The sequence below is a fragment of the Gobio gobio genome, assembly GCF_949357685.1.
Source record: "Gobio gobio genome assembly, chromosome: 22".
Classification (NCBI taxonomy): Eukaryota; Metazoa; Chordata; class Actinopteri; order Cypriniformes; family Gobionidae; genus Gobio; species Gobio gobio.
This window is the reverse complement of record NC_137118.1, coordinates 38,292,889-38,319,403: the sequence shown is the minus strand read 5'-3', so window position 1 is coordinate 38,319,403 and position 26,515 is coordinate 38,292,889. Positions and strand designations below refer to the sequence as shown.

Here is a 26,515-nt window from a genome sequence, read left to right as displayed (position 1 = left end):
ATTTAAACATTTGACCAAAAGAGAACTCGCCCACGCTGTGAGAAGATTTGCGCACACATCTCAGACAGCACGCAAATATTGAGTTCTCTTCCAAGATTGCGCTTGAATGGGCAAATTCACACAAAAATTATCTTGTCTTGATGAGTATCCTAGCAGACATAGTGTGTTATGCCTTAAATTACCTTATACAGTCGAGAAAGGCAACGCATATGACAATATCAGGATCCATACATTATGTCTTAAAATGACAGCACTGTTTATTTTATTAGTATATTTGCTCTAAGGTATTTATTTGTGCTGTTGCTTGTAGTTATATTATTTGTTATTTCCCCTGAACATAGCACATACAGTGCATCCGGAAAGTATTCACAGTGCTTAACTTTACACATTTTGCTATATTACGGCCTTATTCCAAAATTGATTACATTCATTATTTTCCTCGATTCTACAAAAAATACCTGTAACAGTTAGTCCACTGCAGGCAAGTTGATAGAACCCAAGTGCAGTTTATTTACAAAGATTCAGACATGATCAAACATAGAACAGTAACTTGGCATGAAAACTTTAAATACACAGAGACTAATGACTAACAAGACACACCTGTGAACAATTAAGACAATAAATCAGTGACAGAACTGGGCTGCGTTCAGCCCCAACAAAACGTTGCAAAACGTGTTTTAAATGGAAACGGTGCTGCGTTGAACACCCTGTTCTGTTGAGGCAAGAGTTGTAGGCTAACTATGGCAGCCGAGAAGGCCATTCTTTGTGTTCTTTTTGAGGAATTTTCGGAGCCTGATGAAATCGATATAAATACGTGTTTAATACTGCAAAATACATGCAATCACTGCCCTTGCCGTCCAGAATAAAAGACAACATCCCAATCCCGTTTAATGAACTTTTTTTATCTCCTGGTAATCAATTCTAACTTAAATCATTTTATGATCTAGTTCTTACTTTTTTAATAGCTTGTATTTTCTTTCTCACTTTATGTCAAGCACTTAATTACCATATATGAAATTTGGTATATAAATAAACTTGCCTTGCAATTAAGCTAAACATATAAATAAATTCATCATCATGTTGATTATATATATATATATATATAACTCTTACGACAATCATGTCTTCTAATACCAGCGAACACATTAAACAACTTTACTTCCATTGTGTGAGCTGTCTCTTTAATACCGCGTGGTTTATATACATTTTGCCGCTGATTGGGCTGACATTTTTGACACACCAACCAAACGAGATCAAACGCATCTCAAACCTGTTGCACACCGTTGCAGACCATTTCCAGGAAACATGACGTTCAACCAGAAACCGTAGCAAAACGTTGCGCACCGGTTTGAGTTTTGAACGTGCCCCTGGTTTATGATTAAATCAACCAATGACAACATGACACATAGAGAAAGGAACCAATCAGAACAAGACACATGAAACCAATCAGAACAAGACACATGAAACTAGGGAAGCACAGGACATGATCACGTAAGGGCAAGGAGGTCACATGACAAGAACCAGGAAACATGACTGTGAACATGACAAAATAAGAACATGAAACATGAAAATGACACAAACCGTGACAATACCCCATAATGACAACATGAAAGAAGTTTGTTTGAAAACTTCAAATTTATTAAAAACAAAATTTACATTGTGTGTTAACATGCATAGCTGTTTGAGTAGAATGTAGGGAAGTAGTAAGATTAGTAGTAATATTCTAATATCCAGCGTATAGCGTTAGTTCTGGCAGGTCTTGTTAGTCAAGCTCGCATCAGCTGACCATGTCTAGCTACTGTATAGGAATACGATGCCTATCACTGCATGCATATAAGCTCCTTCAGTATTATCAGCTGCTATCGCATTTCTCCGGGGCTAATTGCCCTTCTCCATCCCCAGCTCCTCCTCTTGTCAGTCAGGATTAGGCATCTGAATCCCCTTGAATCAGACTAAATTCCCGAATAAGGTTGTACATTTTAATATTGACATTAATGATATAATCTGCAATACATTGTTGCTTCTGTTCTGAACCTGTTCTGTTCTAAACTATATGCTAATCGTCTATCACTTTGACGATAATGATCCTGACAGAAAGTAGTTTATGTCAAACCTACAGTAAGTGTGTCTGTGCAGATACTTTAATGTGTAAAATGTAATGTGTACATTCTCTTTAATGAAAAGATTATTGGATTTATTTAATTCAAAACTGTGTAAATTAAATGAATACCATCTATGAATATTTAACCAGTAGGTGGGTTGAAAGGTGGATTATCAAACGTCATGTTGAATGGGTTGTCTCTGCGCTTTTTTTGTTGTTGTAAGTATATAACAGAGTAATGTCAGTGATAATCTCCAGGAGGACAAACTGACAAGAATCCTGGTTTGGATTTGGAATAGATCTCTAATGAAGCACAGAGTCTACTCAAAATTGAGCTATCGTCAATATGTCTAACTGGGGCGGAACAAACACAGAAAATGAAACAATCCAATACTGCTTTCCGAACAACAATTTGTCTTGTACCAGAAATGTAAAACCTGGAGCCGAGTACATTATTGTGTACATATTCATTTCTACAGTATCAGTACTCACTGTGTTTCTGAATTTGCTGGTGATCATCTCCATCGCTCACTTCAAACAGCTCCACACTTCAACCAATGTGCTGATCTTTTCTCTGGCAGTGGCAGATCTGATTGTGGGACTGATTCTTATGCCAGTACAGGGCATCAAATTGATTGAGTCTTGCTGGTTCTTTGGAGAAATATTTTGTTCGATATTTCCTTTTATTTTCTATGTTGTTGTTGCAGCATCTCTTGGTAATTTGATTATTATATCTGTGGAGCGTTACATTGCTGTGAATGACCCTTTGCGATATCCATCAAGGGTAAATATTAACAGAGCAGTCTTTTCTATTGTTGTAAACTGGGTATTTTCCTGCATATATTCATTTTTTCTTTTGCATGAGTCTTTACTCTATCCAGAGAAAAATTATACATGTACTGGAGAATGTAAACTTTTTATAAAGTTGGGATTTATCATAACAGATGTCGTAGTTACTTTAGTGACACCATGTTGTTTAATCATTTCTTTATATCTGAAAATTTGCTTCGTAGCACAAAATCAAGCTAAGCATATAAATTCACTCACAGAGAAAAAGGCAAAGTCAGACAAAAAGGCTGCAAGAACCTTAGGGATTGTTGTAATGGTTTATCTTCTTTGTTATATACCATATTATATAGCTGCTCTTACTGTTGGTCAAGACACAGGTGACTCCTTTGTAATTAATTTAATGTATTGGATTTTATGCATGAATTCATGCATGAATCCACTTATTTATGCAATGTTTTATAGATGGTTTCGAATATCAGCAAAATACATTTTGACTCTGAAAATATTCAAACCTTCATCAGAATACTTCAACCCATTCATGGAAGAGAAATTATCTCCTGCTGTTGCATGACTGTAAAACCTATGTAAAGCACAAAGGGTAGGGGAGAGTGGGGCACAACAACGCTTTTTTGACTTTCTCAGTTTGTGTGAATCCACTTGGGGTTCAGAGTATTTAATTTTTCCCACATTAATTTCACACATGTCTAGTACAATTATGTGGTTTTGTGAATGGGCCCCATATGTGGGGTACACTGTAACATGTGACGGGAACATTGTAACATGACCATATGGCAGCTTAAAATGTTATCTGATATAATCAAAGAAATATCCAAGATTAACTAAAATATTTTGTCAATAAAATACAAATATTAACTTTTTCAAATAAAAAAATTGGCATTTTTTAATCATTAAAAATAAACAAATATTTGAGTTTAACAACAAACACTACAAAACACAGCTATACAGCATAGTTCAAAACATAATAACTTCTGAACATTGACTTTCAGTCACTATTCACTTTTTTTCTCATGGTTTCTCAATAGAATTCATAAAAGTATAGAATATAATAACTAATAGGGGCTCATTGTAACGCAGTGTGACAACATGCCCCACTTGCACAACTGGGATTTAAACCCGGCTAGTGTCTTCTGCTGGTTAGATCAGTATTAAAGGGCACCTACTATGCCACTTTTTACAAGATGTAATATAAGTCTCCCAGGTGTCCCCAAAGTGTGTCTGTGAAGTTTAAAGGGCATATTGCAAGTGACATTTTTTTCGAGATTAATATATAACCTTGTATGAAAATACCATATGAAAAGGTAATGCAGGATTTAAAGTGTTTTAAAAAGACATAAGAGCACAAATTTAGTAGAGAAAGTGTCCGTTTCGTTGGCCGTTTGGAAAAAGCGCTTTTTTTTCAACATCGTGTCATATTACGTCACAAGAGGGAGTCGCTTGCCGAGCTCTGCGTTGGCTCAGTGAAGAATAGGTTGGTATTCACTTCAGTACGAGTCTGTGTATTTTCAGTAGTTTTTCTATTCCAATTTATCATTGTCATGGTAAATTATTGTGTCCAGTCTGTCAGGACATCGAGTCTACAGGTTTCCTAAAAAAAAAAAGTTAGGAATTCTGGATAGTGGCGTTTTGTGCAGGTGAAGAAACGGGACTTCTCTTCTGCATCTGCCTCGAAACACGCGGTGGTGTGTATAGTGCTTTAGACCGGAGGATCATCCCGGCGATATGATTGAGTCAAACATTTTTATACTCATGTAAGGCCGGCTACACACTGGCTGCGTGGCGTGAGCGTGGCGTTTTCTATGTCTTTACACACCAGAAGAGTGTCTGACGCGGCACTGCTGCTGCTAGGTGACATACATGAGGGCTATACTTCATGTTAAACATAAATATATATATAGCCTACTGATACAGCAAAGACCAGGGGTGCGTCCCAATCAGTTCCTGGTTCAGTAGTCAGGGCACTGATCAGGACATAAGTCAATGGGCTGACTCCCTAATCAGTGCCCTGACTACTGAACAAGGGGGCTGATTGAGACGCACCTAATGTCGACAGTATTGACGGCAAAATTGGCTACAGAATATTTTGTTCTGTATTGACAGGTGCAATATTTGAAAATTTAGATTTTTTTTTTTTCTTAAATACAATTATATCTGCATTTATGTGAAAACCTAGAGATTTTCAAATATCAAAATGTAATTTATTAATATGTATTCTTGTCAAAATGACAAACAGCTTTTCCTATTCTATTTTGCCTGGAAACGCTTCCAACACACTTGCGTGTCGCGTTGGTTCTATTTCTAGCATGCGCTTTCGGCGCGGCTCAAGCCGCGTGTGTCACGCAGCCAGTGTGTAGGCTACCTTGCCTAACGGATGATATTAAATGAATAAACATCCACACGAGATGCTTCTTTGCCGTCATGTTTACATTGATAAATACAAAGTATGTACATTAACACAAATTAATACAGTCTCACACTTTTTCGAAAAAAAAATTTGGAATTATGTGCTGGTAATGTAAATATTTTATTCATGCCACATTCAAGTTCACTCAAATACATACTCATAACGTCATATGCATCCTTCCTCACACGATCAGTGAATCGGCACAAAATAAACCCATAATACAGAATTAATGAATAAAGGATAAACACAATAACACTATACTGTCTGTGGTTCAGCCGCCGGCAGGAGATGTGACGGTCACGGATCCGTCAGAGATGCAGCTCGGAGAAAACGTGAACTGTGCACTGTGACGTGAGTCTTGTTTTTTAAACATTTGCTAATTACCAAATCAGTCGTGATGAGAAACCGCTAACGTTATATCACATACCGCTTAGTGTGGACGGATATTAACGACGTGTGACTTTTCCTAATGGTCAAAGCTTATTAGTTTCTGTTATTGGTAAGTATCAATACTAGATGACAATAACGTTACCAGCTTTGCTATTGCCTGATACATGATAATAATCAGAACAGTATTGTAATCTGAGCACAGTGTTCATATCGTTAGCTAGCATATATATATATATATATATATATATATATATATATATATATATATATATATATATATATATATATATATATATATATATATATATATATATATATATATATAAGCTAACACTGTTCTCTCACCGAGACACCTGCTCTGTTCTCTTCACACAACAACTCAATTTGTCTCCTCTAATCGTTGTTCTGTCTAATCCTGGTCTGTCCCTAATTGTGTGTCATAATTGTATGCATCTTCAGGCAGGAAATGCAGAGTCTGTTACCCTCGAAACGAAAACTAAGGATGGGGCCTACACCAAAGAACTTCTAATTATCATACTTGCTGGGCTATCAATAAACTTGTTACTTTTTGCACTTCATCTGGCTTCCGAATCTTTCGGGTAGAACTAGCTTTATTAAGAACACATTTCTTACGTCAATGCTGCTGTTAAATTCTTTGGCGAGGAGATAAACATGGCGGACTGTGAACAGATCTCTGAGGGCGGGGTCTATGCTAATACAGCAGTGTCCATCAACACTCGTGGGCGGGGCCTGTGAAATGTGACGTCTCTTTACCAGGAATCTGCAAACGGCTTGTTCTGAGACACTGCTTATGATTTATGGGGAGTAAAAAAAAAGGAGTGGGTGGATTTTTACCAATATAGGGTGGTTGTGTACACACACTGCCAACACATTTATGGTCAAACACCTTATAAAAGTTAATTTTGCATAAAAGGTGCCCTTTAAAGAGCTATCTCAACTGTAAAATAACAGATATAAGATTAAAATAATATCCTATTTGTCTTATTTTAAATAAACACAAAAAAAGAGATAAAAAATTAACTTAAGTAATGAAATGTACTTTTGCTATGGTTAAATAAATGTTCAGGCATAACGTCCAAAGATTTTTTAATTTTGGCACATTTTTTTCTCTAAATAGTGTTGATATGGCAACTAGTACACTACATTTCGACATCCTGGCATGTGTGGAACGTTTTAAACCATGTGTGTTACAACTAACCCCGCATTAGTTTGTGCCCCGCTCACCCCTATAATTCACACAAAAATGAAAATGATTTCATCATTTATTCACCCCATGTTGTTCCAAATCTGTATAACTTTTTTTTATTTTTATGTGGACCATAAAATTTTTTAAGAAATATTGCATATTTTGAGAAATATATCAGCATTTTTTCAAATATAATTTGTGTACGTCGGAACTGACAGACGAATTGGGGATAATTTTCAGAGACCAATCTACTTTGAGTGCTTTAAAATGAGCCAGTGACCGTTGGCATGCGGTTCACGCATTCCACGTTCCACCCCGCACCGTGGGTATTAATCAAGCACAGCGTAGTTCAGTCAGGCCACGTAGGCATAGTGCTGCTGTCAGCTGATGCGGTCAGCTGTCACATCGTTCCAATCACTTCACTGCTGAGAGACACTCATCCTCATAGAAAAGCTACAGTAGACGTCCCAGGATTCACTGTTACCACTGTTCCACTTAAATACATTACTTAAGTGTCTTAAAATCATGTGTATATTACTCAAGCTGATGGTTCCATGGGGGGTTAATGCAAAGCGCTTGTATGTTTTATTAATCATGGAGCAAGAACCCCCATAAAGGATCCATACTGCCAAATATAAACTGTGTTTCAATAAAATCAAGCGCCAGCGTTAGTTCTGGCAGGCCACGTAGTCAAGCTCCGCTATCAGCTGATTGGGAAATTCTAACTCCGCCCCTCTTTCAGCTGATCGTATGCTCTCAATTGGCTTCTCTCAAACAGGGCGGCTTACTTAAGCATAGCTTCACTTCAATCTGCCTGCTTGGACGCTTCTGCTGCACGCTGCTTTGCAATCAGGATAAGAATTTATGGTTTTCCTATGCTTTATCATCTATGCATTTTGTGCAGTCTGCTTTATCAAATCACCAAACCATACACAAGGCTTTTTAAAGTGCAATTGCCTTTCACGTTGTATTCATGTATCAAACGGAGCTACAGCAATTCTATGTTCGTTTTGAGTGAGATAAGTAGGCTATGTGTTGGCTAATGATTCAATCACGCAATGTGAGCATTATTTTGGCAAATATGTATTCAATATTTACATACTTGCGTAAGACGAACGTGAGCTGCAGCTGCATTTTCATCAGAATTATACCAGGACATGTACTAATTCATAACTATGGGAGCAGTAACAATTATGACCATGTGTTGGATACTTTCGTCAGCTTATTACTAGACTAACTGCTGTCTCGTACGAATGATTTATTTATTTATTTATTTTTCGCAGCTTACCCGAGTATGGCGGTTCAAGTCTAACGTTACAAGCTATTTCCTCAACGAAAGCAACCCCACTTGCTGAGCCTGTTATTTTATCATTTGGCAAACGTTTTACTGGGTTTTGTGTCTCGGGCTCTGGGATACGTGCTCCATTGCAGTGTGTTTGCAGCGATGGGTGGCGGCCGATCGTCATGAACGTGATCCTGAGAGGTGGTCGTCAGAGAGGTATTTATTAGTTAAAATCACTCACTGCTCAAATGCATGTTTTGCTTTAAAACAAGGTTTGTCAGGAGCTAATTAAATGTGGAATTCGGCAAGCAAAACAGAATCATATCACAAGGAATTGTGCAGTGTGAAATATTGAGAGCAATTCGCCCCCACACGGTTCACCTCACATTCATTCAGGTTGTAAACGTAAACTCGCGTTTTCGTCGCATGGTTCACAAACTGTCTAATTTGGAGTTTGCATAGCTGCATTATTTTCATGGACTCTCTGAAGGTATACTAATGTTATGTGACTGACTCAAGAACAATTTCAGAGAAATCTGCACTCCACAAATTAAGTATATCAAGCCTATGTCTCAGCTGGCAATTTCACACTCATTCATCTGTCTTCACGAAGCTAAGTTTATTTTTAACTCTGTTAAAATTATCAGGTAATTTGGCAACGTAATTGACAATGGTATCTGCATTGCTTAAGCTTAGTCGTTTTCAGTAAAATGTTAGGCTTATGGTTATTGTTCTTGTCTCTATAGTTGGTATTTGTAAATTGTAACTCATTTTAAGCTAAAGTTGATATGGGAAATTGTCTAAACTATAGTTGCGATTGGGAACACATTTGTCTTAAAGCTATTATTAATATTGGAAGTGCTCGTTCTTAAAGCTATATCTAATATTGAGTGCTTGCCTTAAAGCTATACTTATATTGGAAATGCTTGTTATTAAAGTTATAGCTAATATCGGAAGTGCTTGTCTTAAAGCTATAATATTGAAAGTGCTCATTCTTAAAGCTAAAGTTGCTATTAGAAATATTGTCTTAAGCTATAGTTGAAATCGGGAACGCACTCGTTCTTAAAGCTATAATATTGGAAGTGCTCATTCTTAAAGCTATAATTAATGTAGGATATGCTGTTATTAAAGCTATAATTAATATCAGAAGTGCTTGGTCTCAAAGCTATAATTAATATTGGAAGTGCTCATTCTTAAAGCTATAATTAATATAATATTGAAAGTGCTCATTTGTAAAGCTATAATTAATATCGGGATTGCTTGTCCTTAGCGCTATAATTAATATCGGAAGTGCTTGTCTTAAAGCTATATTAATTTTCGAAGTGCTCATTCTTAAAAGCTATAATTAATATTGGAAATGCTTGTTCTTAAAGCTACAGTTACTATCGGAAGTGCTTGTTCTTAAAGCTATAATTAATATTGGGAATGCTTGTATTAAAGCTATAATTAATATTGGGAATGCTCGTTCTTAAAGCTATAATTAATATTGGGAATGCTTGTCTTAAAGCTATAGTTCACATCGGAAGTGCCTGTTATTAAAGCTATAATTAATATGGGAATGCTCGTTATTAAAGCTATAATTAATATCGGAAGTGCCTGTTATTAAAGCTATAATTAATATTGGGAATGCTTGTTATTAAAGCTATAATTAATATCGGAAGTGCCTGTTATTAAAGCTATAATATTGGGAAAGCTTGTTATTAAAGTTATAATTAATATTGGGAATGCTTGTTATTAAAGCTATAGTTAACATCGGAAGTGCTTGTTCTTGAAGCTATAATTAATATGGGAAAAGCTTGTTCTTAAAGCTATAGTTAATATCAGAAGTGCTCGTCATTAAAGCTATAATTAATATTGGGAATGCTCGTTCTTAAAGCTATAATTAATATTGGGAATGCTTGTCTTAAAGCTATAGTTAACATCGGAAGTGCCTGTTATTAAAGCTATAATTAATATTGGGAATGCTCGTTATTAAAGCTATAATTAATATCGGAAGTGCCTGTTATTAAAGCTATAATTAATATTGGGAATGCTTGTTATTAAAGCTATAATTAATATCGGAAGTGCCTGTTATTAAAGCTATAATTAATATTGGGAATGCTTGTTATTAAAGTTATAATTAATATTGGGAATGCTTGTTATTAAAGCTATAGTTAACATCGGAAGTGCTTGTTCTTGAAGCTATAATTAATATGGGAAAAGCTTGTTCTTAAAGCTATAGTTAATATCGGAAGTGCTTGTTCTTAAAGCTATAATTAAAATTGGAAGTGCTTCTTATTAAGGTTATAATTAATATTGGATGTGCTTGTTCTTGAAGCTATAATTAATATCGGAAATGCTTGTTCTTGAAGCTACGGTAATATCGGAAGTGCTTGTTATTAAATCTATAATTAATATTGGAAATGCTTGTTCTTAAAGCTATAATTAATATTGGAAATGCTTGTTCTTAAAGCTATAGTTAATATTGGGATATATGCGTGTTCTTAAAGCTGTAATATTGGAAGTGCTTGTTGTTATAGCTATAGTGATATTGGGAACATGCTTGGTAAAACTATAAGTATATTGGAAATAGCTTGTTGATAAAGCTATGGTGTCAGGAACATGCTTGTCTTAAAGCGATATAGCTACTGGAAAACTACGTTTTCTCAAGCTATAGATGTTGGAAATGGGCTTGTCTTAAAGCGATATCGTTAGCTATAGTAGAGTTTGGAAACGTGCTCGTTTTAAAACTGTAGGTGCTATTGGAAACACACTTGTTCTTAAAGTTATAACTAACTTTAGAGTAGAACTTTGGAGGTACTTTTCAGATTTGATTAAGATTACCACAACACTATTTTTCTGGTGTATCAACTTGCACGGATTACTCTTTCACCCTTAGACTCACCCTAAATAATAAGCTTTTCCTCAAAGCAATAGGCACTATGGGAATTTGATATTATTAAAGCGGTAGTTTAAACCTGATATATTGCTAATACGTTTTACTCGCGGTCACATGACCTCACATTTCTTATGTATCAATTTATTCCTAGCACTTCAGCATAATCCTAAGCACACTACACTGATAGGATAAGGGGATGAACGGCGTTTTATCTCTGAATCTGACTCTGCTTTGTCATCTATGTTAGCCTACCTGAGGAGCCATCCACAAGCTGTTCAACAGGATCCATTATTTGTCTTGGAGGAGGGAAAGCTTGTGCCCAGAGTCTGGTTTGCTTCCTGTCTCCGCCTGCTATGCCTACCGCAAGCTTCCCTCAGAGCATTATACAGCTCATTCTCTGTGCATAGAGGCTGCTACAACTGCCGCTTCCTGCAACTGCAACTCCAGTCTCTACATTGAGGCCATGAGGCGATGTGTCTTCAGCCGCTTATGTTCGTTATATTTGGCCCGATGCGTGAGCCATCCATTAGAAACCTATGAGTGCTGCTCCATATATAAATTTTAATTACTTGTATTATTAGCGGTTACATTCATCATGCTAGCTTCACGTAGATCGATTAGATCTTACAATTAAAATCAGTTAGACAACCTTCTCGGAACGCTTTTTTATTTTTTGGATCCTCCGTGGCTCTTCGATTAGAAGGAAGAGCCAGGGAGGATTGCCCGGTATGGTCTGTTGGGGGGATTTTCGCTACTTTCCAGTCTATTAAATAGGAGGATTGCCCCTAGAAGCTGCTGATGTTCCCTGTTTTTGATTTCATGGAGCTCACCATGATAACGAAGGGAAATTAAGAACAGCGCCATATCGCCTATTTACTATTTATTTACTCGTATCATTAACTGTAGCTACATTCCTCGTGCTAGCTTCACATAGATTACATTTTCTCATCTTCGTATCCTCTGCTGTCTCTTCAATCAGCTGGAAGAGCCAGGGAGGATTGCCTGGTATGGTCTGTTGGGGGATTTGCTCTGCCCTCCCAGTTAAATGGGAGGTCGTCCCCAGAATCTGCTGCTGTTCCCTGTCTTGGCTTTTCATGGAGCTCATGAAAGGATGGGGAATTTAGAACAGAGCCATACCGCCAAATCTAAATCTTTACAAAATATGCAATTAAAAAATTGTACTAAATGTTTGTCTATTGTGTTTTTTGACTTTAGTGGACCTGACAGAAATCAAGCGCCAGCGTTAGTTCTGGCAGGCCACGTAGTCAAGCTCCGCTATCAACTGATTGGGAAATTCTAACTCCGCCCCTCTTTCAGCTGATCTGTTTCAGCTGATCTTATGCTCTCAATTGGCTTCTCTCAAACAGGGCGGCTTACTTAAGCATAGCTTCACTTCAATCTGCCTGCTTGGACGCTTCTGCTGCACGCTGCTTTGCAACCCACCTCCTCCCCAGCTCCTCCTTAATTTGCTAACTTAATCATGTCATTCTGTTGTCATTGATGCATGCTCTGTTCTAAATGGGGGATTTGCTCTGCCCTCCCAGTTAAATGGGAGGTCGTCCCCAGAATCTGCTGCTGTTCCCTGTCTTGGCTTTTCATGGAGCTCATGAAAGGATGGGGAATTTAGAACAGAGCCATACCGCCAAATCTAAATCTTTACAAAATATGCAATTAAAAAAATTGTACTAAATGTTTGTCTATTGTGTTTTTTGACTTTAGTGGACCTGACAGAACTGAAGTTATTTGCCAAAGTGGTCCTGTCTGAAATAATGAAGTGCAATACCGCATCCTCGCTTTCTACTTTGGCTGTTTTCTACGAAGAGTGTATTGTTACGAGTCTGCTCAAGAAGAGGATCGCTCTGCTTCCTCGTGCTGGTGTGACGGCGCATGTCAGCGGGTGGCCGCTTCAGAGTGCAGCTGTTTTACATCATTGGTTGGCTGAGTGTTTCCAAACTGGGTGCTCACACGCAGGCTTCCACTGTTGGACTGTGAGCCGCGGCCATCTCCCTGAGTGCTTCAGCACTACAAAAGAGCAAATTCCTTTTCTGTCCCCAGTTGATGGTCATGATTGCTGTCTCACGTGTTTGGGCGTTCAGCAGGCTGAGTCGGCATTCGTGAATGACTCATGTTCCCACTGCGGGAACATGATGACCATCAAGGTTTTACGGTCTAGGCTCGAATACCTCAGAAGGGGTGGACTCCCATTGCGTATCCCCCAATCTAGTGGACCTCCGGCTAACAAGCACAGGGCTGCTACTTTGGCTGATAACTTTGGTGGAGACCTGAGGATTACAGTGAGGGCTTCCCCGACGGGTCAACAGGCTTCTCGGGCCCCTCACCCCTCTGCTGCGCCGGTGGAGTTTCTGAGAGAGCACGCTGGTCCTTCCCATGGGGGGCCTGCCATTACTTTCGGGGCTCCAGCTGAGGATATGATTTCGATCGCTGCATCGGGGGACGAGCAAATGTCCTTTGTAAATGAAGATTCGGCTGCGTTGCCCCCTTCAGGTGTGGTAGCGTAGTCCGAGTCTGATCCAGAGCTCACGGCTATGCTTTCCCGGGCCACCGCAAGTGTCAGGTTCAAGGGGAACCCTCCACCGTACCCCAAACCTTTGCGATTAGACTATTGGTTTCTCGGGGCGGCCCGTGCTGGTTCTCAGCGCCCCACCCCGGTGCCTTTCTTCCCATAAGTGCATCAGGAGCTTACAAAGTCATGGACAGCGCCTTACAATGCTAGAAACCGTTCGACTGACTCCTCCGTTCTCACTACCCTCGATGACGGCGTGGCTAAGGGGTACGTGGAGACCCCCCCCCAGTGGAGCGGTCTGTGGCGATGCAACTGTGTCCCAAGACTGCTACCAACTGGTGGGGTAATCCACGTCTCTCCTCCTGGGTGTGTAAGTTCTCGTCCGCGCTGACGGGCAAGGCATCATGAAGCTTCAAAGCATTATGAATCAGTGAGTCGATTTGGATCGCCAAAGTCACGTATTTCAGCGGTTTGACACGCGATCCGAATCATGAATCGACTCGCTGATTCATAACGATGCAGTGTTTTGAAATCGGTCATCTTTATATAAGTCGTTATTTAGGTTTTTTGAGCACAAACTATTGTCGTCGCTTCATAAAGTTATTGTAGAGCCACTGTAGGGAGATGGACTTTGTAACGACGTCTTTAGTGCCTTTTATGGGTCTTGAGAGTGTACAGTGCATTGAGCCAATGGAGGCCTTTCTGAGCCATCGGATTTACACTAAGGCCTTGTCCACACGTACACGGGTATTTTTATAACCAGAGTTTTTCCTCCTCCGTGTTCCGAAGATGAACGGAGGTCTGATGGGTGTCCAACGACATGAGGGTCAGTCATTAATGACAGAATTTACATTTTTAGGTGAACTAACCCTTTAAGAGATTGCACTTTGTGCATTGGAAGCACTCAAATGTCTGTTTTGTAAAGCTACCTCTGTAAAACAGGAAGTTATTAATTCATTTTTTCAGAAGTTGTAGCATATTCCTTTTGTAAAGCTACAGAACTTGTTTGACTTGTTTGACAATGTTTTGTAAATTTGAGCCATGTGTTTATTAAGGTCTTCCATAAAACAAGATGAGAACTTAAATATTCCCAGCACTTTCTGTGATGTAGTGCTTTTTTTCTCTTTTTCATCAAACTGCAGTTTTTGCAAGTTCCCGCAATTTCATTACATAAAATTGCATAAATATCCTGCAATTTCCATCGCATTTTTAAAGAAAACATGCGGCATAATCAAGGATTTTTGCCCGCAACAATCACAAAAAAAAGCTGCATTTTTCTGGAAGGACTGGCATGGAATGCGTGAACCGCATGCCAAAGGTCATTGGCTCGTTTTAAAACACTCAAAGTAGATTGATCTCTGAAAATGATCCCCAATTCGTCGGTCAGTTCTGACGTACATCTCCGTTCCCTCTTTCAGGGACGATTTACATTCTGCATAAAGTCTAGTTAATATATAGCGTGGTCTTACCAGACTCTTGTACATTCATTTCATTTGTACAGAGATTCTGGCCACTCTCCATTGACAAGCGTTTACTTCCTTGAAGGCGGGTTCTCTGTTGAAGTTTAAAACTATTGGATCTGCTAAGAGTCACTCTGATCTGCCATAACCAATCGCTAACATTTGGTTGTGACGTATGTCATGTGCTGTTCGCCTTTGATTCTCACATGGTAATCCGTAAAAATAACTGTGTAGATTGTGCACGCCACCTCAGTGATAAACCTTGTGCATTCGGATTGTGATTTATTTACGGTGACGGGGAGAGTTTTGTGATCAGGAACGCGCTGCTCTTGTGGTCCGTAACATGATTGTATATGCTGTAAATATCTGCTGTCATATGCTTGGTATGATAAGAATAAATGCTGCCGTAAGTAACGGCCCAATTCAAATGTTTACGTGCTTTTCTTCTTTTTATTTTTTTTAACGGTGATGAAATATATTGCTCTTGAGAATACTTGCCAGCATTTAAAGAAATACAAGTCTAGAAATGCATCCAAATTACAGCGCACGCAACCGCACGGTGCTCTGCAGTGGTCAAAAAGGTTATATTCTGGTCAAAGATATAGGTATACCTGTGGGTGGGAGACATGTGGGTGGGGCTCTGGTCCCGCCAAGGCGCCCAAAGACTCCTGTCCCGCCAAGGCGCCCAAGGACTCCTGTCCCGCCAAGGCGCCCAAAGACTCCTGTCCGGCCAAGGCGCCCAAAGACTCCTGTCCCGCCAAGGCGCCCAAAGACTCCTGACCCGCCATGGCCGCCCACGACCACTTATTCTGGTCACATGTTCCTTTGTCTATGTTTCCCGCCACTTTCTCTGTTTCCTTAGTTACCCTCGTTAGTCTATTTCTGTTCAGCTGTGTTTAGTTACCCTCTTCTGTATCACCTGTGCCCCTCGTTAGTTAGTCATCTGTGTTTGTATTTAAGTTCCTCTTTGTTCATTCAGTCTTTTTCTGGTCACTGTTCATGTCCGTTTATGTAGAGCGGTTTATGTACGTTTATGTAAGGTGTGCTATGTTATATGTCAGTCTCCTGAGTATCCCACGTATTAAACATTGTTTGAGTATTCTACTTTCCTGTCTTTGCCTTCCTGCCTGAGCACACCCGTAACACAGACAGAGTACTGAAGGAAAATGGAAATTGAGCGGAAGTACGTAGGAGGGTGGAGCCAGACTAGCTAATATTTGGGAAACACTGAGATTAATCCCGACTATGAATATTTAACTAGTAGGTGGGTTATTCTTTTTTTCTTTTGTATGAGTCTTTACTCTATCCAGAGAAAAATTATACATGCATTGGAGAATGTAAACTTTTTATTAAGTCAGGATATATCATAACAGATGTCTTCGTTACTTTACTTTACTTTAATCATTTCTTTATATCTGAAAAGAGAAATGATCTCCTGCTGTTGCATGACTGTAAAACCTATGTAAAGCACATATAAAGGGTAGGGGAGAGTGGGGCACAACCTAACACTTTTTGACTTTCTCAGTTTGTGTAAATTCACTTGGGGTTCAGAGTATTTAATTTTTCCCACATTCATTTCACACATGTCTAGTACAATTATGTGGTTTTGTTTAATAATTCAGTGTATACTTTTTTCCTGATTTACCCCGAAAGAATGGCAGTGAAATGTGACAACATGCCCCATAGGTGGGGTACCCTGTAACATGTGAGGGGAACATTGTAACATGACCATATGACAGCTTAAAATGTTATCTGCTGATATAATCAAAGAAATATCCAAGATAAACTAAAATATTTGGTAACACTTTAGAATAATGGTCATTAGTTAACATTAGTTAATGTATTAACTAACATGAACTAACCATGAGCAGTACGTTTGTTACTGTATTTGTTCATCTTTGTTAACGTTAGTTAATATAAACAGAGCTGTTCATGGTTTGTTCATGTTAGTTCACAGTGCATTAACTAATGTTAACAAGATTTTAATAATGCATTTGTAAATGTTGAAATTAACATTAACAAATATTAATAAACGCTTTATGCAGTTACTTATTAGTTAATGTTAACTAATGTAGTTAACTCATGTTAACTAATGACCATTATTTAAAAGGGTAACCAAATATGCTGTCAATAAAATACAAATATTAACTTTTTCAAATAAAACAATGGCATTTTTAATCATTGAAAATAAACAAATCTTTGAGTTTGACAACAAACACTGCAACACACAGCTATACAGCATAGTTCAAAACATAATAATAATGAATAACTTCTGAACATTGACTCTCAGTCATTATTCAGCTTTTCATAATTTCAGCTATTCAGAATTCATAAAAGTATAGAATATAATAGCGTAGTTCTAATAGGGGCTCATTGTATCGCAGTGTGAAAACATGCCCCACCTGCGCAACTGGAATTTAAACCCGGCTCGTGTCTTCTGCTGGTTAGATCAGCATTAAAGGACTATCTCAACTGTTAAATAACAGATATAAGATTAAAATAACATCATATTTGTCTTATTTTAAATAAACACACAAACCAGCTCGGGTTATGTATATAACCCTTGTTCCCTGAGAAAGGGAACGAGCACTGCATCGGAACGACGAATTTGGGGACACTCCCTAAGCAACAGCGTGTCTGAAGTATGAATGAAATCAAGCCAATCCTGATTGGTGTTGCGTCATGACGTAACTATGACGGCATATCCGGAAGATACATAAAGGGGAGCCCGTGCATAGTAATGGCAGTTATCGTGATGAAGCATGCGCTCCAGGCCTGCCGAGGTGTGGCGACGAGATGCAGTGCTCGTTCCCTTTCTCAGGGAACAAGGGTTATATACATAACCCGAGCCGTTCCCTTTCGAGGGAACTCCCACTGCATCGGAACGACGAATTTGGGGAACGAGTACCCACTAGGCCACACCGAAGGTAGCATCAGTCCTAGTGTGAAGCCGGAGACCGGGCACAGCTAGGACTGGAGTACCCTAAGACCGGGCATCGCAGGGAGGTGCAGACTATAGAATCTAATAAAAGTGTGAGGAGTAGCCCATCCGGCCGCTTCGCAAATGTCCTGCAAAGGGACCCCAGAAAGGAGGGCCACCGAGGAGGCCATGCCCCTGGTGGAATGCGCCCTCACGGCCATAGGTGAAGGCAGATTGCGCACCTGATAGGCCGTGGCTATTGCCTGGACAATCCAGTTACTGATAGTCTGGGTTGACGCAGGTAGCCCCTTCTTAGATGAACCAAAACACACTAATAGCTGCTCAGATTTCCTCCACTGTACAGACTTCTTCACATATATTTTAAGGGCTCTGACTGGGCAGAGCAGGTGAAGTCTCCCTTCTTCCGCCGTTACGTGAGGCAGAGGATGAAATGCCTGAAGAACCAAAGGCCTGACCACGCTTGATGGCACCTTGGGCACATAACCGGCCCTAGGGTGTAAGATGGCCTTCACTTCGCCAGGGGCAAACTCCAGGCAAGTCGGCCCATCACCCAACGGTGTGTGGAAAGCCCCAATGGCAGCCACGTACACCTTGAGTGTGGATGGGGTAAGCCCTGCAGAGAAACGATCTTGGAGGAACTCCAGCACTGAAGCCACTGGGCAGTTAACTGGGTCCACCTCACGCTCTCTACACCAAGTGGAAAATACATTCCACTTGAGGCTGTACAGTCTCCTTGTAGACGGAGCCCTGGAACTGAGCAAGGTCTCAACCACATCCGCCGGCAGGCCAGCCTCTAGGTATCTGGCCCCCTCAGGGGCCAGACCCAGAGGTTCCATATCTCTGGCCGGGGGTGAAATATCGTGCCCCCTGCCTGAGACAGGAGATCCCTCCTCAAAGGAATCTCCCACGGCTGACCCGCTAGCAGAGCTATGATGTCTGAGAACCAAACTCGAGTCGGCCAACGTGGCGCCACCAGAAGCAGGTTGGCGCCCTGTCGACGGAGCCGCTCCAGGACTCCCGGGAGCAGAGCGATTGGGGTAAATGCGTACAGACGCAGCCTCGGCCACGTCTGCACCATGGCATCCAGCCCCAGTGGGGCCGGATGCGTGAGAGAAAACCACAGTGGAAAATGGGTCGTCTCTCGAGACGCGAATAAATCCACTTCCACTGGGCCAAACCTCTCGCACATGGCTTCCACCACCTCTGGGTGGAGTCGCCACTCCCCGGGCCTCAGCCCCTGCCTCGACAGGATGTCTGCTCCCTGATTTTGAACCCCCTGGACATACATTGCCCTGATGGACAACAGTTTCCCTTGAGCCCACAGGAGGATCTGATGCGCCAGTCTGCATTGAGGGTGCGACCTCAGACCCCCCTGCCGGTTGAGGTACGCTACGACAGACGTATTGTCTGTCCGTACCAGGACATGGTGACCGCCGAGGTCCGGGAGAAAGCTCCTGAGAGCCTTGTAGACCGCTGTAGTAAACGTTGTTTGTACGGGAAGAAGGAGGCGGGAACCGGCGAACAATCAAAGTATTTAATCAAAAATAAAGACAAAATAAATATGGCGGCGGCAGCCCCTCACGGCCGACTGCCGCCTACACACAAACACAAATAAACACAAAGTGAAAATAAAGGCTGCAGCCCCTCACGGACGACTGCAGCGGATAACACAACTAAAATAAAACATAACGCAAATTCCAGGCCTGGTCCTCTCTCTTCCCTCACTGTCGTCGCTCCTCCTTTATACTCCCTCACTCCTCCGCAAGGGCCGAGATCGCTGCGACTCGCAGCTGGCGCTCATCCTCTCTGATGAGCGCCGCCTCGTCCCGCCCTCACGGTCCCTCGGCCTCGCTGCTCGCCACAACCGCCATCATCTCCAGGCAGTTTATGTGCCAGGAGGAATGACGGCCCTCCCACGGGCCCCTCGCAAAGCGGCCGTCCATGACCGCACCCCAACCAGTGAGGGAGGCGTCTATTGAAACGGATTTACGGCAACAGGACGCTCCCAACACTGGTCCCTGGGACAGAAACCAAGGTTCTTTCCATATGGCTAGGGAACGAAGGCTTACGCGCGTTACCCTGATAATACGGAATGGGTTCCCTCTGGGGGAAAACCCCTTGGTCTTCAGCCACCACTGTAGGGGTCTCATGTGCAGCAGGCCAAAATGTATTACGTTGGACGCTGCTGCCATGTGACCCAGCACCCTTTGGAAGTGCCTGACAGTGATGCTGTGGCCTAGCCTTAATCCTGAGAGCTAGTTGCTCCCGCATCGATGTCGAATCCCACACGACTCCCAGGAACGTCGTTCTCTGGGACGGCGTCAACACACTCTTCTTGGTGTTGAATCTCAGCCCCAAACACTTTATGTGGGCTAGAACGTCATCTCGATGCCGAACTGCCATATCGTACGACTGGGCCAGAATGAGCCAATCGTCGATATAATTCAGCACACGGATGCCCTGGAGTCTCATTGGAGCCAGAGCTGCATCCATGCACTTTGTGAACGTGCGTGGGGAAAGAGCTAGACCAAAGGGAAGCACTCAATATTGGTACGCCTCGCCCCCGAAAGCGAACCTCAAGAGCTTCCTGTGACACGGAAGGATGGATATATGGAAGTATGCGTCTTTCAGATCTATCGTGACGAACCAGTCCTCGGACCGGATCTGACTCATGATGGTGGGAATGGTGAGCATTTTGAACCTGAACCTCCTCAGAGATCGATTCAAATACCTCAGATCTAGAATAGGACGCAACCCTCCATCCTTCTTTGGAACTATGAAGTACCGGCTGTAGAACCCGGACTCCCACTCTGGCGGAGGAACATACTCTATGGCCCCCTTTACCAGCAAGGATTTTACTTCTTGTTCCATTACCCGAACCCGCTCTGGTTCCACTACAGTAGTGTTAATTTCGTCAGACGAGACGAGACTAAATATGTTCGTTAACGACCTTTTTTTCCATGACGAAGACGAGACGATGACGAGACTGCACCAATGTCCAAAAACACTGACTAAGACTAAATTAACATGCATTATTGTTGATGAAAAAGGACGAGACTAAAATGTTTTGCATAAAATAAAAACTAAGATAAAATCTCTCTTCATTTTCGTCTACAATTATCTCTACTTTTACATCATGAGATGAATATTCAGCTGTTCAAAATATTCAGAAAGAGTTCCCGCTGTTGCTGGAGTGCAGGTCTCTCTCAGACTCCGCCTGTCATCTCGCGGCCGCGCGCGTGTGGTCACGTGGTTCCCGGAGCGCTCAATACCTCTAGCGCTGTGTCAGTATATTTGAATGGCTTAAGCCGCGTAAGTTACACAACAGCTTCACTTTACAGGTGTTTGCAGCAATTTTTGGTAAACAGTACAGCATAGTGTGCGTCAGCCACATTTACAGTATCATTTTATTATGGAGAGTGGTAGAGATCAACATTGTTAACATTAATATTAATGTTTTTCTTGTATTTAGCCCTCAAGTATTCCTTACTAATTAAGTCACACTTGTACTCATTGATGGTCAAATGTGACCATACACCTTAACTATTTCAAAAATAAATAGCCTATATTTTAATTCAATAATATTTATTGAATATTTTGAGGAGATCTTTTGGTACTAAATACTATTTGTGCAATACTTATGGTCCATTAATGATCACTTAAAATATTTTTCTTCTAATATTTTTATTATTTATATTACAATTAGTGTATTAATTAAGGTTAAAATAGAGAATTCCACTGCAAAGAGGCAAATTAGAGTCATTTTGTGGCTGGAAAAATAAAAAAAATCACTTGTAATGCCATTACCCACTGGGTGCCTGTATGGCTCTTTAATACATACACAGATCATAACTGCTTACTTTTTGTGAAATTTTGAAATGTTAATAATAGTGAATAGTAAAGAATGCAAGCAAATTTAATATAACCCCCAAAAAGTTTAAAAAAACATATTTTCCCTTATACTATGTACAGTAGGCTATATACATATGAATTCATACTGAATCAAGATCGAACTCGATATTTGTGCCCATCGTCTCATAAGCTAATGCTGATCTACGCTGTAAATCAACCAGTTAGCTATGGTGTTGTGGCACAAACATTATGCAGGTTATATGTACTTTATGTAACTTATTTTGCCACAAAATATATTGAGTTTTCCTTTGACTAAAGCTAGACTAAAATGACTAGACTTTTGGTCGACTAAAACTTGACTAAGATACCTTGAGTTGTCTTTTGACTAAAACTAGACTAAAATGACGAGACTTTTAGTCAACTAAAACTTGACTAACAAAAAAAGATATGTGAATGACTAAATATGACTAAAACTAACAAGGACATTTGGCACAAGACTAAGACTAAGACTAAATTAAAAATAGGTGACAAAATTAACACTACACTACAGTCCATGTCACTCCACAGAATTTTGGTGGAGGATGACTGAACTGCAGTCTGTAACCCTTTTCTACAGTACGCAGGACCCACGTAGAAATATTCGGAAGGCGTTTCCACGCGCCGAGATAATCTACTAAGGGAACCAGCCTCTCGGTGTCAACCGAGCCTTGTTCCCAACCCCCTGAAGCGGCTGACCGGCAGGGAGCAGTTGGGAACGATTTTCGGTGTGCGGACGCGTTAACTGCCCAGCCGCAAGTCCTCCCGGAGGCAGCTGGAGCAGTGAACGTCCGCGGGAAATCGATGTGGCCCGAAGCGTCTGTGACGGCGGGATTACCACATCGATTTCCCGAGAGCGCCGCGGAGGAGACAACCTCGGTGGTTCCCGCGCGGGGGGACCGCTCTTTGAAGCCCAGCCGAAGCTAGGACTTCTTCCCAGCAGCCTTCCTAGCCTGAAGGACGTTTCTTAAATCGCCCATAAGTGCGGAAGCCTGCTGGTGCGAGCGCCGTCTCTGTTGCCAAGCTCCAGGAGGAGGGGCTCGAGAGGCGACGCTCTGCTTTTGCTCCTGCCGGTGCGAGGAACTGGTGGACGGCTGAGGCTGCCCGCTGGAGGCAGCCTTCCCTTTAGAGCGACGAGGGAGGTATTGGCGGAAGGCCACTGACTGCATCCTCGCCTCCTGGAACCTGTCGACGACGGTGTTAACGGCGTCGCCGAACAGGCCAGAAGGCGAGATCGGGGAGTCTAGGAGGAAGGTTTTATCCTTCTCCTTCATCCCCGATAAATTCAGCCATTAATGCCTCTCCACAGTCACCATAGATGCCATGGAGCGGCCCACAGCACGGGCCGTCTCCTTGGTGATGCGGAGAGACAAATCTGCGGCCTTCCGAAGCTCCAATATATCCCCTGGAGAGGGACCCTCACCCTCGTCTAACTCTTTTAGGAGGTCGGCCTGGTAGGCTTGCAAGATCGATAATGTATGCAAAGAACTACCAGCCCGCCCAGCCGCCACATAGGCTCTGCCCACTAAGGCTGAGGTGTCCCTGCAGGGCTTGGTGGGCAGTACCGGGGCTTTCAGCGACGATGCCGATTCGGGGGAAAGATAGCATCGTCCCGTATCCAGCCTCACGTGCCCCCAGGACATTGGAATAGTCCAATGCAGGGGGATTGGAAACACGCGCTGAATACGGCTTTTTCCAGAACTTGCACAACTCATTGTGCAGGTCCGGGAAAAAAGGCAAGCCCCGGCGAGGTGTTTGAGCCCGGCGTGAAAGGAATCGGTCATCCAGCCTACTTGGTGGCTGAATTTCCTCATTTTCCTGTGGCCAATCAATTCTTAATTTGGCCACCGCACGGGTCAAAACCTCAACCAGTTCCTCTTGAGCGGGTGGGTGAAGTGGCTACTCATATGGTGCTTCACCACCCGCTTCGATGTCCACCTCATCTGGTTCCTCGGAACCAGAGAGGATGAACACCGGATTCTCCACCCCAGGGGAAGAAGCCGCAGCGCGGGCTTCCACACGGGGAGGGAGAATCTCGGAATCATCAGATGAAGAGTGGGAAGGTGCCTCAGTAGTCCCAAACCTATCTGATAAATCCCGCTGTGAGCCCCAGGATCTGCGACGCCGAGCCGCCTCGGCGACTGCGGGTCCAGAACCAGAGGGCTCACGAGGCTGGCCGGACTCATCAAACACGGCCAGCCGAGAGCGCAAGAGCCTGAGTGTGAGCCGCTCACAATGATCACAGGCGGCTCCCTCGAGAGCCGCCCGAGCATGCTCAACACCCAGGCACTGCACACAAAGCGAGTGTGTGTCCGAGCCCGACATATAACGGGGACACGGATGCACACACTGCTTAAAGTCTCTTGCGGTCGCCATTTCACACACACTTTTCTTTCACAACGTACAACAATAAATAGACAGACAGATTTCACACAGAGCACTATGCTGAAGAGCGATAACTGCCATTACTATGCACGGGCTCTCCTTTATGTATCTTCCGGGTATGCTGTCATAGTTACGTCATGACGCAACACCATTCATTCATACTTCAGACACGCTGTTGCTTAGGGAGTGTCCCCAAATTCGTCATTCCGATGCAGTGTGAGTTCCCTCGAAAGGGAACAGAGATGAAAAATTAACTTAAGTCAGAAATTTACTTTTGCTATGGTTAAATAAATGTTCAGTGATAACGTCCAAAGATTTTTTAATATTGACGAAATTTTTTCTCTAAATAATGTTGATATGGCAACTATACACTAAGTTTCGTCATCCTGGCATGTGTGGAAAGTTTTAAACCATGTGTGTTACAACTAACCCCGTGTTAGTTTGTGCCCCGCTCACCCCTATAATTCACACTAAGATGAAAATGATGTAATCATTTATTCACCCCATTTTGTTCTAAATCTGTATAACTTTTTTTTATGTGGACCATACAACATTATAAGAAATTTTGCATATTTTGAGAAATATATCAGCATTCTTTACTATAATTTGCGTTTTACATTCTACATACAGTATAGTTAATATAAAACACTGAGATTAATCCCAACTATGAATATTTAACTAGTAGGCGGGTTGAAAGGTGGATAATCAAACGTCATGTTGAATGGGTGGCCTCTGTGCTTTCTGTGAGTATATAACAGAGTCATGTCAGTGATAAGCTCCAGGAGGACAAACTGACAAGAATCCTGGTATGGATTTGGAATAGATCTCTGATGAAGCACGGAGTCTACTCAAAATTGAGCTATCGTCAATATGTCTAACTGGGGCGGAACAAACACCGAAAATGAAACAATCCAATACTGCTTTCCGAACAACAATTTGTCTTGTACCAGAAATGTAAAACCTGGAGCCGAGTACATTATTGTGTACATATTCATTTCTACAGTATCAGTGCTCACTGTGTTTCTGAATTTGCTGGTGATCATTTCCATCGCTCACTTCAAACAGCTCCACACTCCAACCAATGTGCTGATCTTTTCTCTGGCAGTGGCAGATCTGATAGTGGGACTGATTCTTATGCCAGTACAGGGCATCAAATTGATTGAGTCTTGCTGGTACTTTGGAGAAATATTTTGCTCGATATTTCCTTTTATTTTCTATGTTGTTGTTACAGCATCTCTTGGTAATTTGATTATTATATCTGTTGAGCGTTACATTGCTGTGAATGACCCTTTGCGATATCCATCAAGGGTAAATATTAACAGAGCAGTCTTTTCTATTGTTGTAAACTGGGTATTTTCCTGCATATATTCTTTTTTTCTTTTGTATGAGTCTTTACTCTATCCAGAGAACAATTATACATGTACTGGAGAATGTAAACTTTTTATTAAGTTGGGATATATCATAACAGATGTCGTAGTTACTTTAGTGACACCTTGTTGTTTAATCATTTCTTTATATCTGAAAATCTGCTTCGTAGCACAAAATCAAGCTAAGCATATAAATTCACTCACAGACAAAAAGGCCATGTCAGAAAAAAAGGCTGCAAAAACCTTAGGAATTGTTGTAATGGTTTATCTTCTTTGTTGGATACCATATTATATAGCTGCTCTCACTCTTGGTCAAGACACAGGTGACTCCTTTGTAATTAATTTAATGTATTGGATTTTATGCATGAATTCATGCATGAATCCACTTATTTATGCAATGTTTTATAGATGGTTTAAAATATCAGCAAAATACATTTTGACTCTGAAAATATTCAAACCTTCATCAGAATACTTCAACCTATTCATGGAAGAGAAATGATCTCCTGCTATTGCATGACTGTAAAACCTATGTAAAGCACATGTAAAGGGTATAATTCACACCAAAATTAAAATAATTTCATCATTTGTTCCTAAACTGTATACATTTTTCTTATGCGGACCATAAAACATTTATTGCATACAGGAATATTGCATATTTTGAGAAATATATCAGAATTCTTTAAAATATAATTTGTGTTCTACATAAGAAAGAAATGCTTACAGGTTTAGAACAACATTAGAACAATATGAGGATGAGACCCCTTCAGATCATCTGTTCCCAAATTAAGTAGTGTGATCTTCATTGTGAAAGATAAGATAGTATCAATCTTTGTGTAGCATGCATGGTTTTGAAATGACACTGTATCAGTTTCCATTTGTTC

At 41.2% G+C, this 26,515-nt stretch overlaps 2 protein-coding genes across 2 annotated transcripts; both read left to right on the top strand.

Moving 5' to 3' along the window:
• Nucleotides 1-2,447: 2,447 nt before the first annotated feature.
• Nucleotides 2,448-3,461, top strand: LOC307118418 (trace amine-associated receptor 13c-like; the record flags this gene model as incomplete). The annotated part of the gene is made up of 1 exon (XM_079804027.1): nucleotides 2,448-3,461. The coding sequence occupies one exon, from the start codon at nucleotides 2,448-2,450 to the stop codon at nucleotides 3,459-3,461; it is 1,014 nt and encodes a 337-aa protein (XP_079660153.1).
• A 21,676-nt stretch (nucleotides 3,462-25,137) lies between these two features.
• On the top strand, nucleotides 25,138-26,133 carry LOC307118623 (trace amine-associated receptor 13c-like; the record flags this gene model as incomplete). Its single annotated transcript, XM_079804308.1, has 1 exon — nucleotides 25,138-26,133. One exon carries the CDS (start codon nucleotides 25,138-25,140, stop codon nucleotides 26,131-26,133), a length of 996 nt encoding a protein of 331 aa, XP_079660434.1.
• Nucleotides 26,134-26,515: the final 382 nt, after the last annotated feature.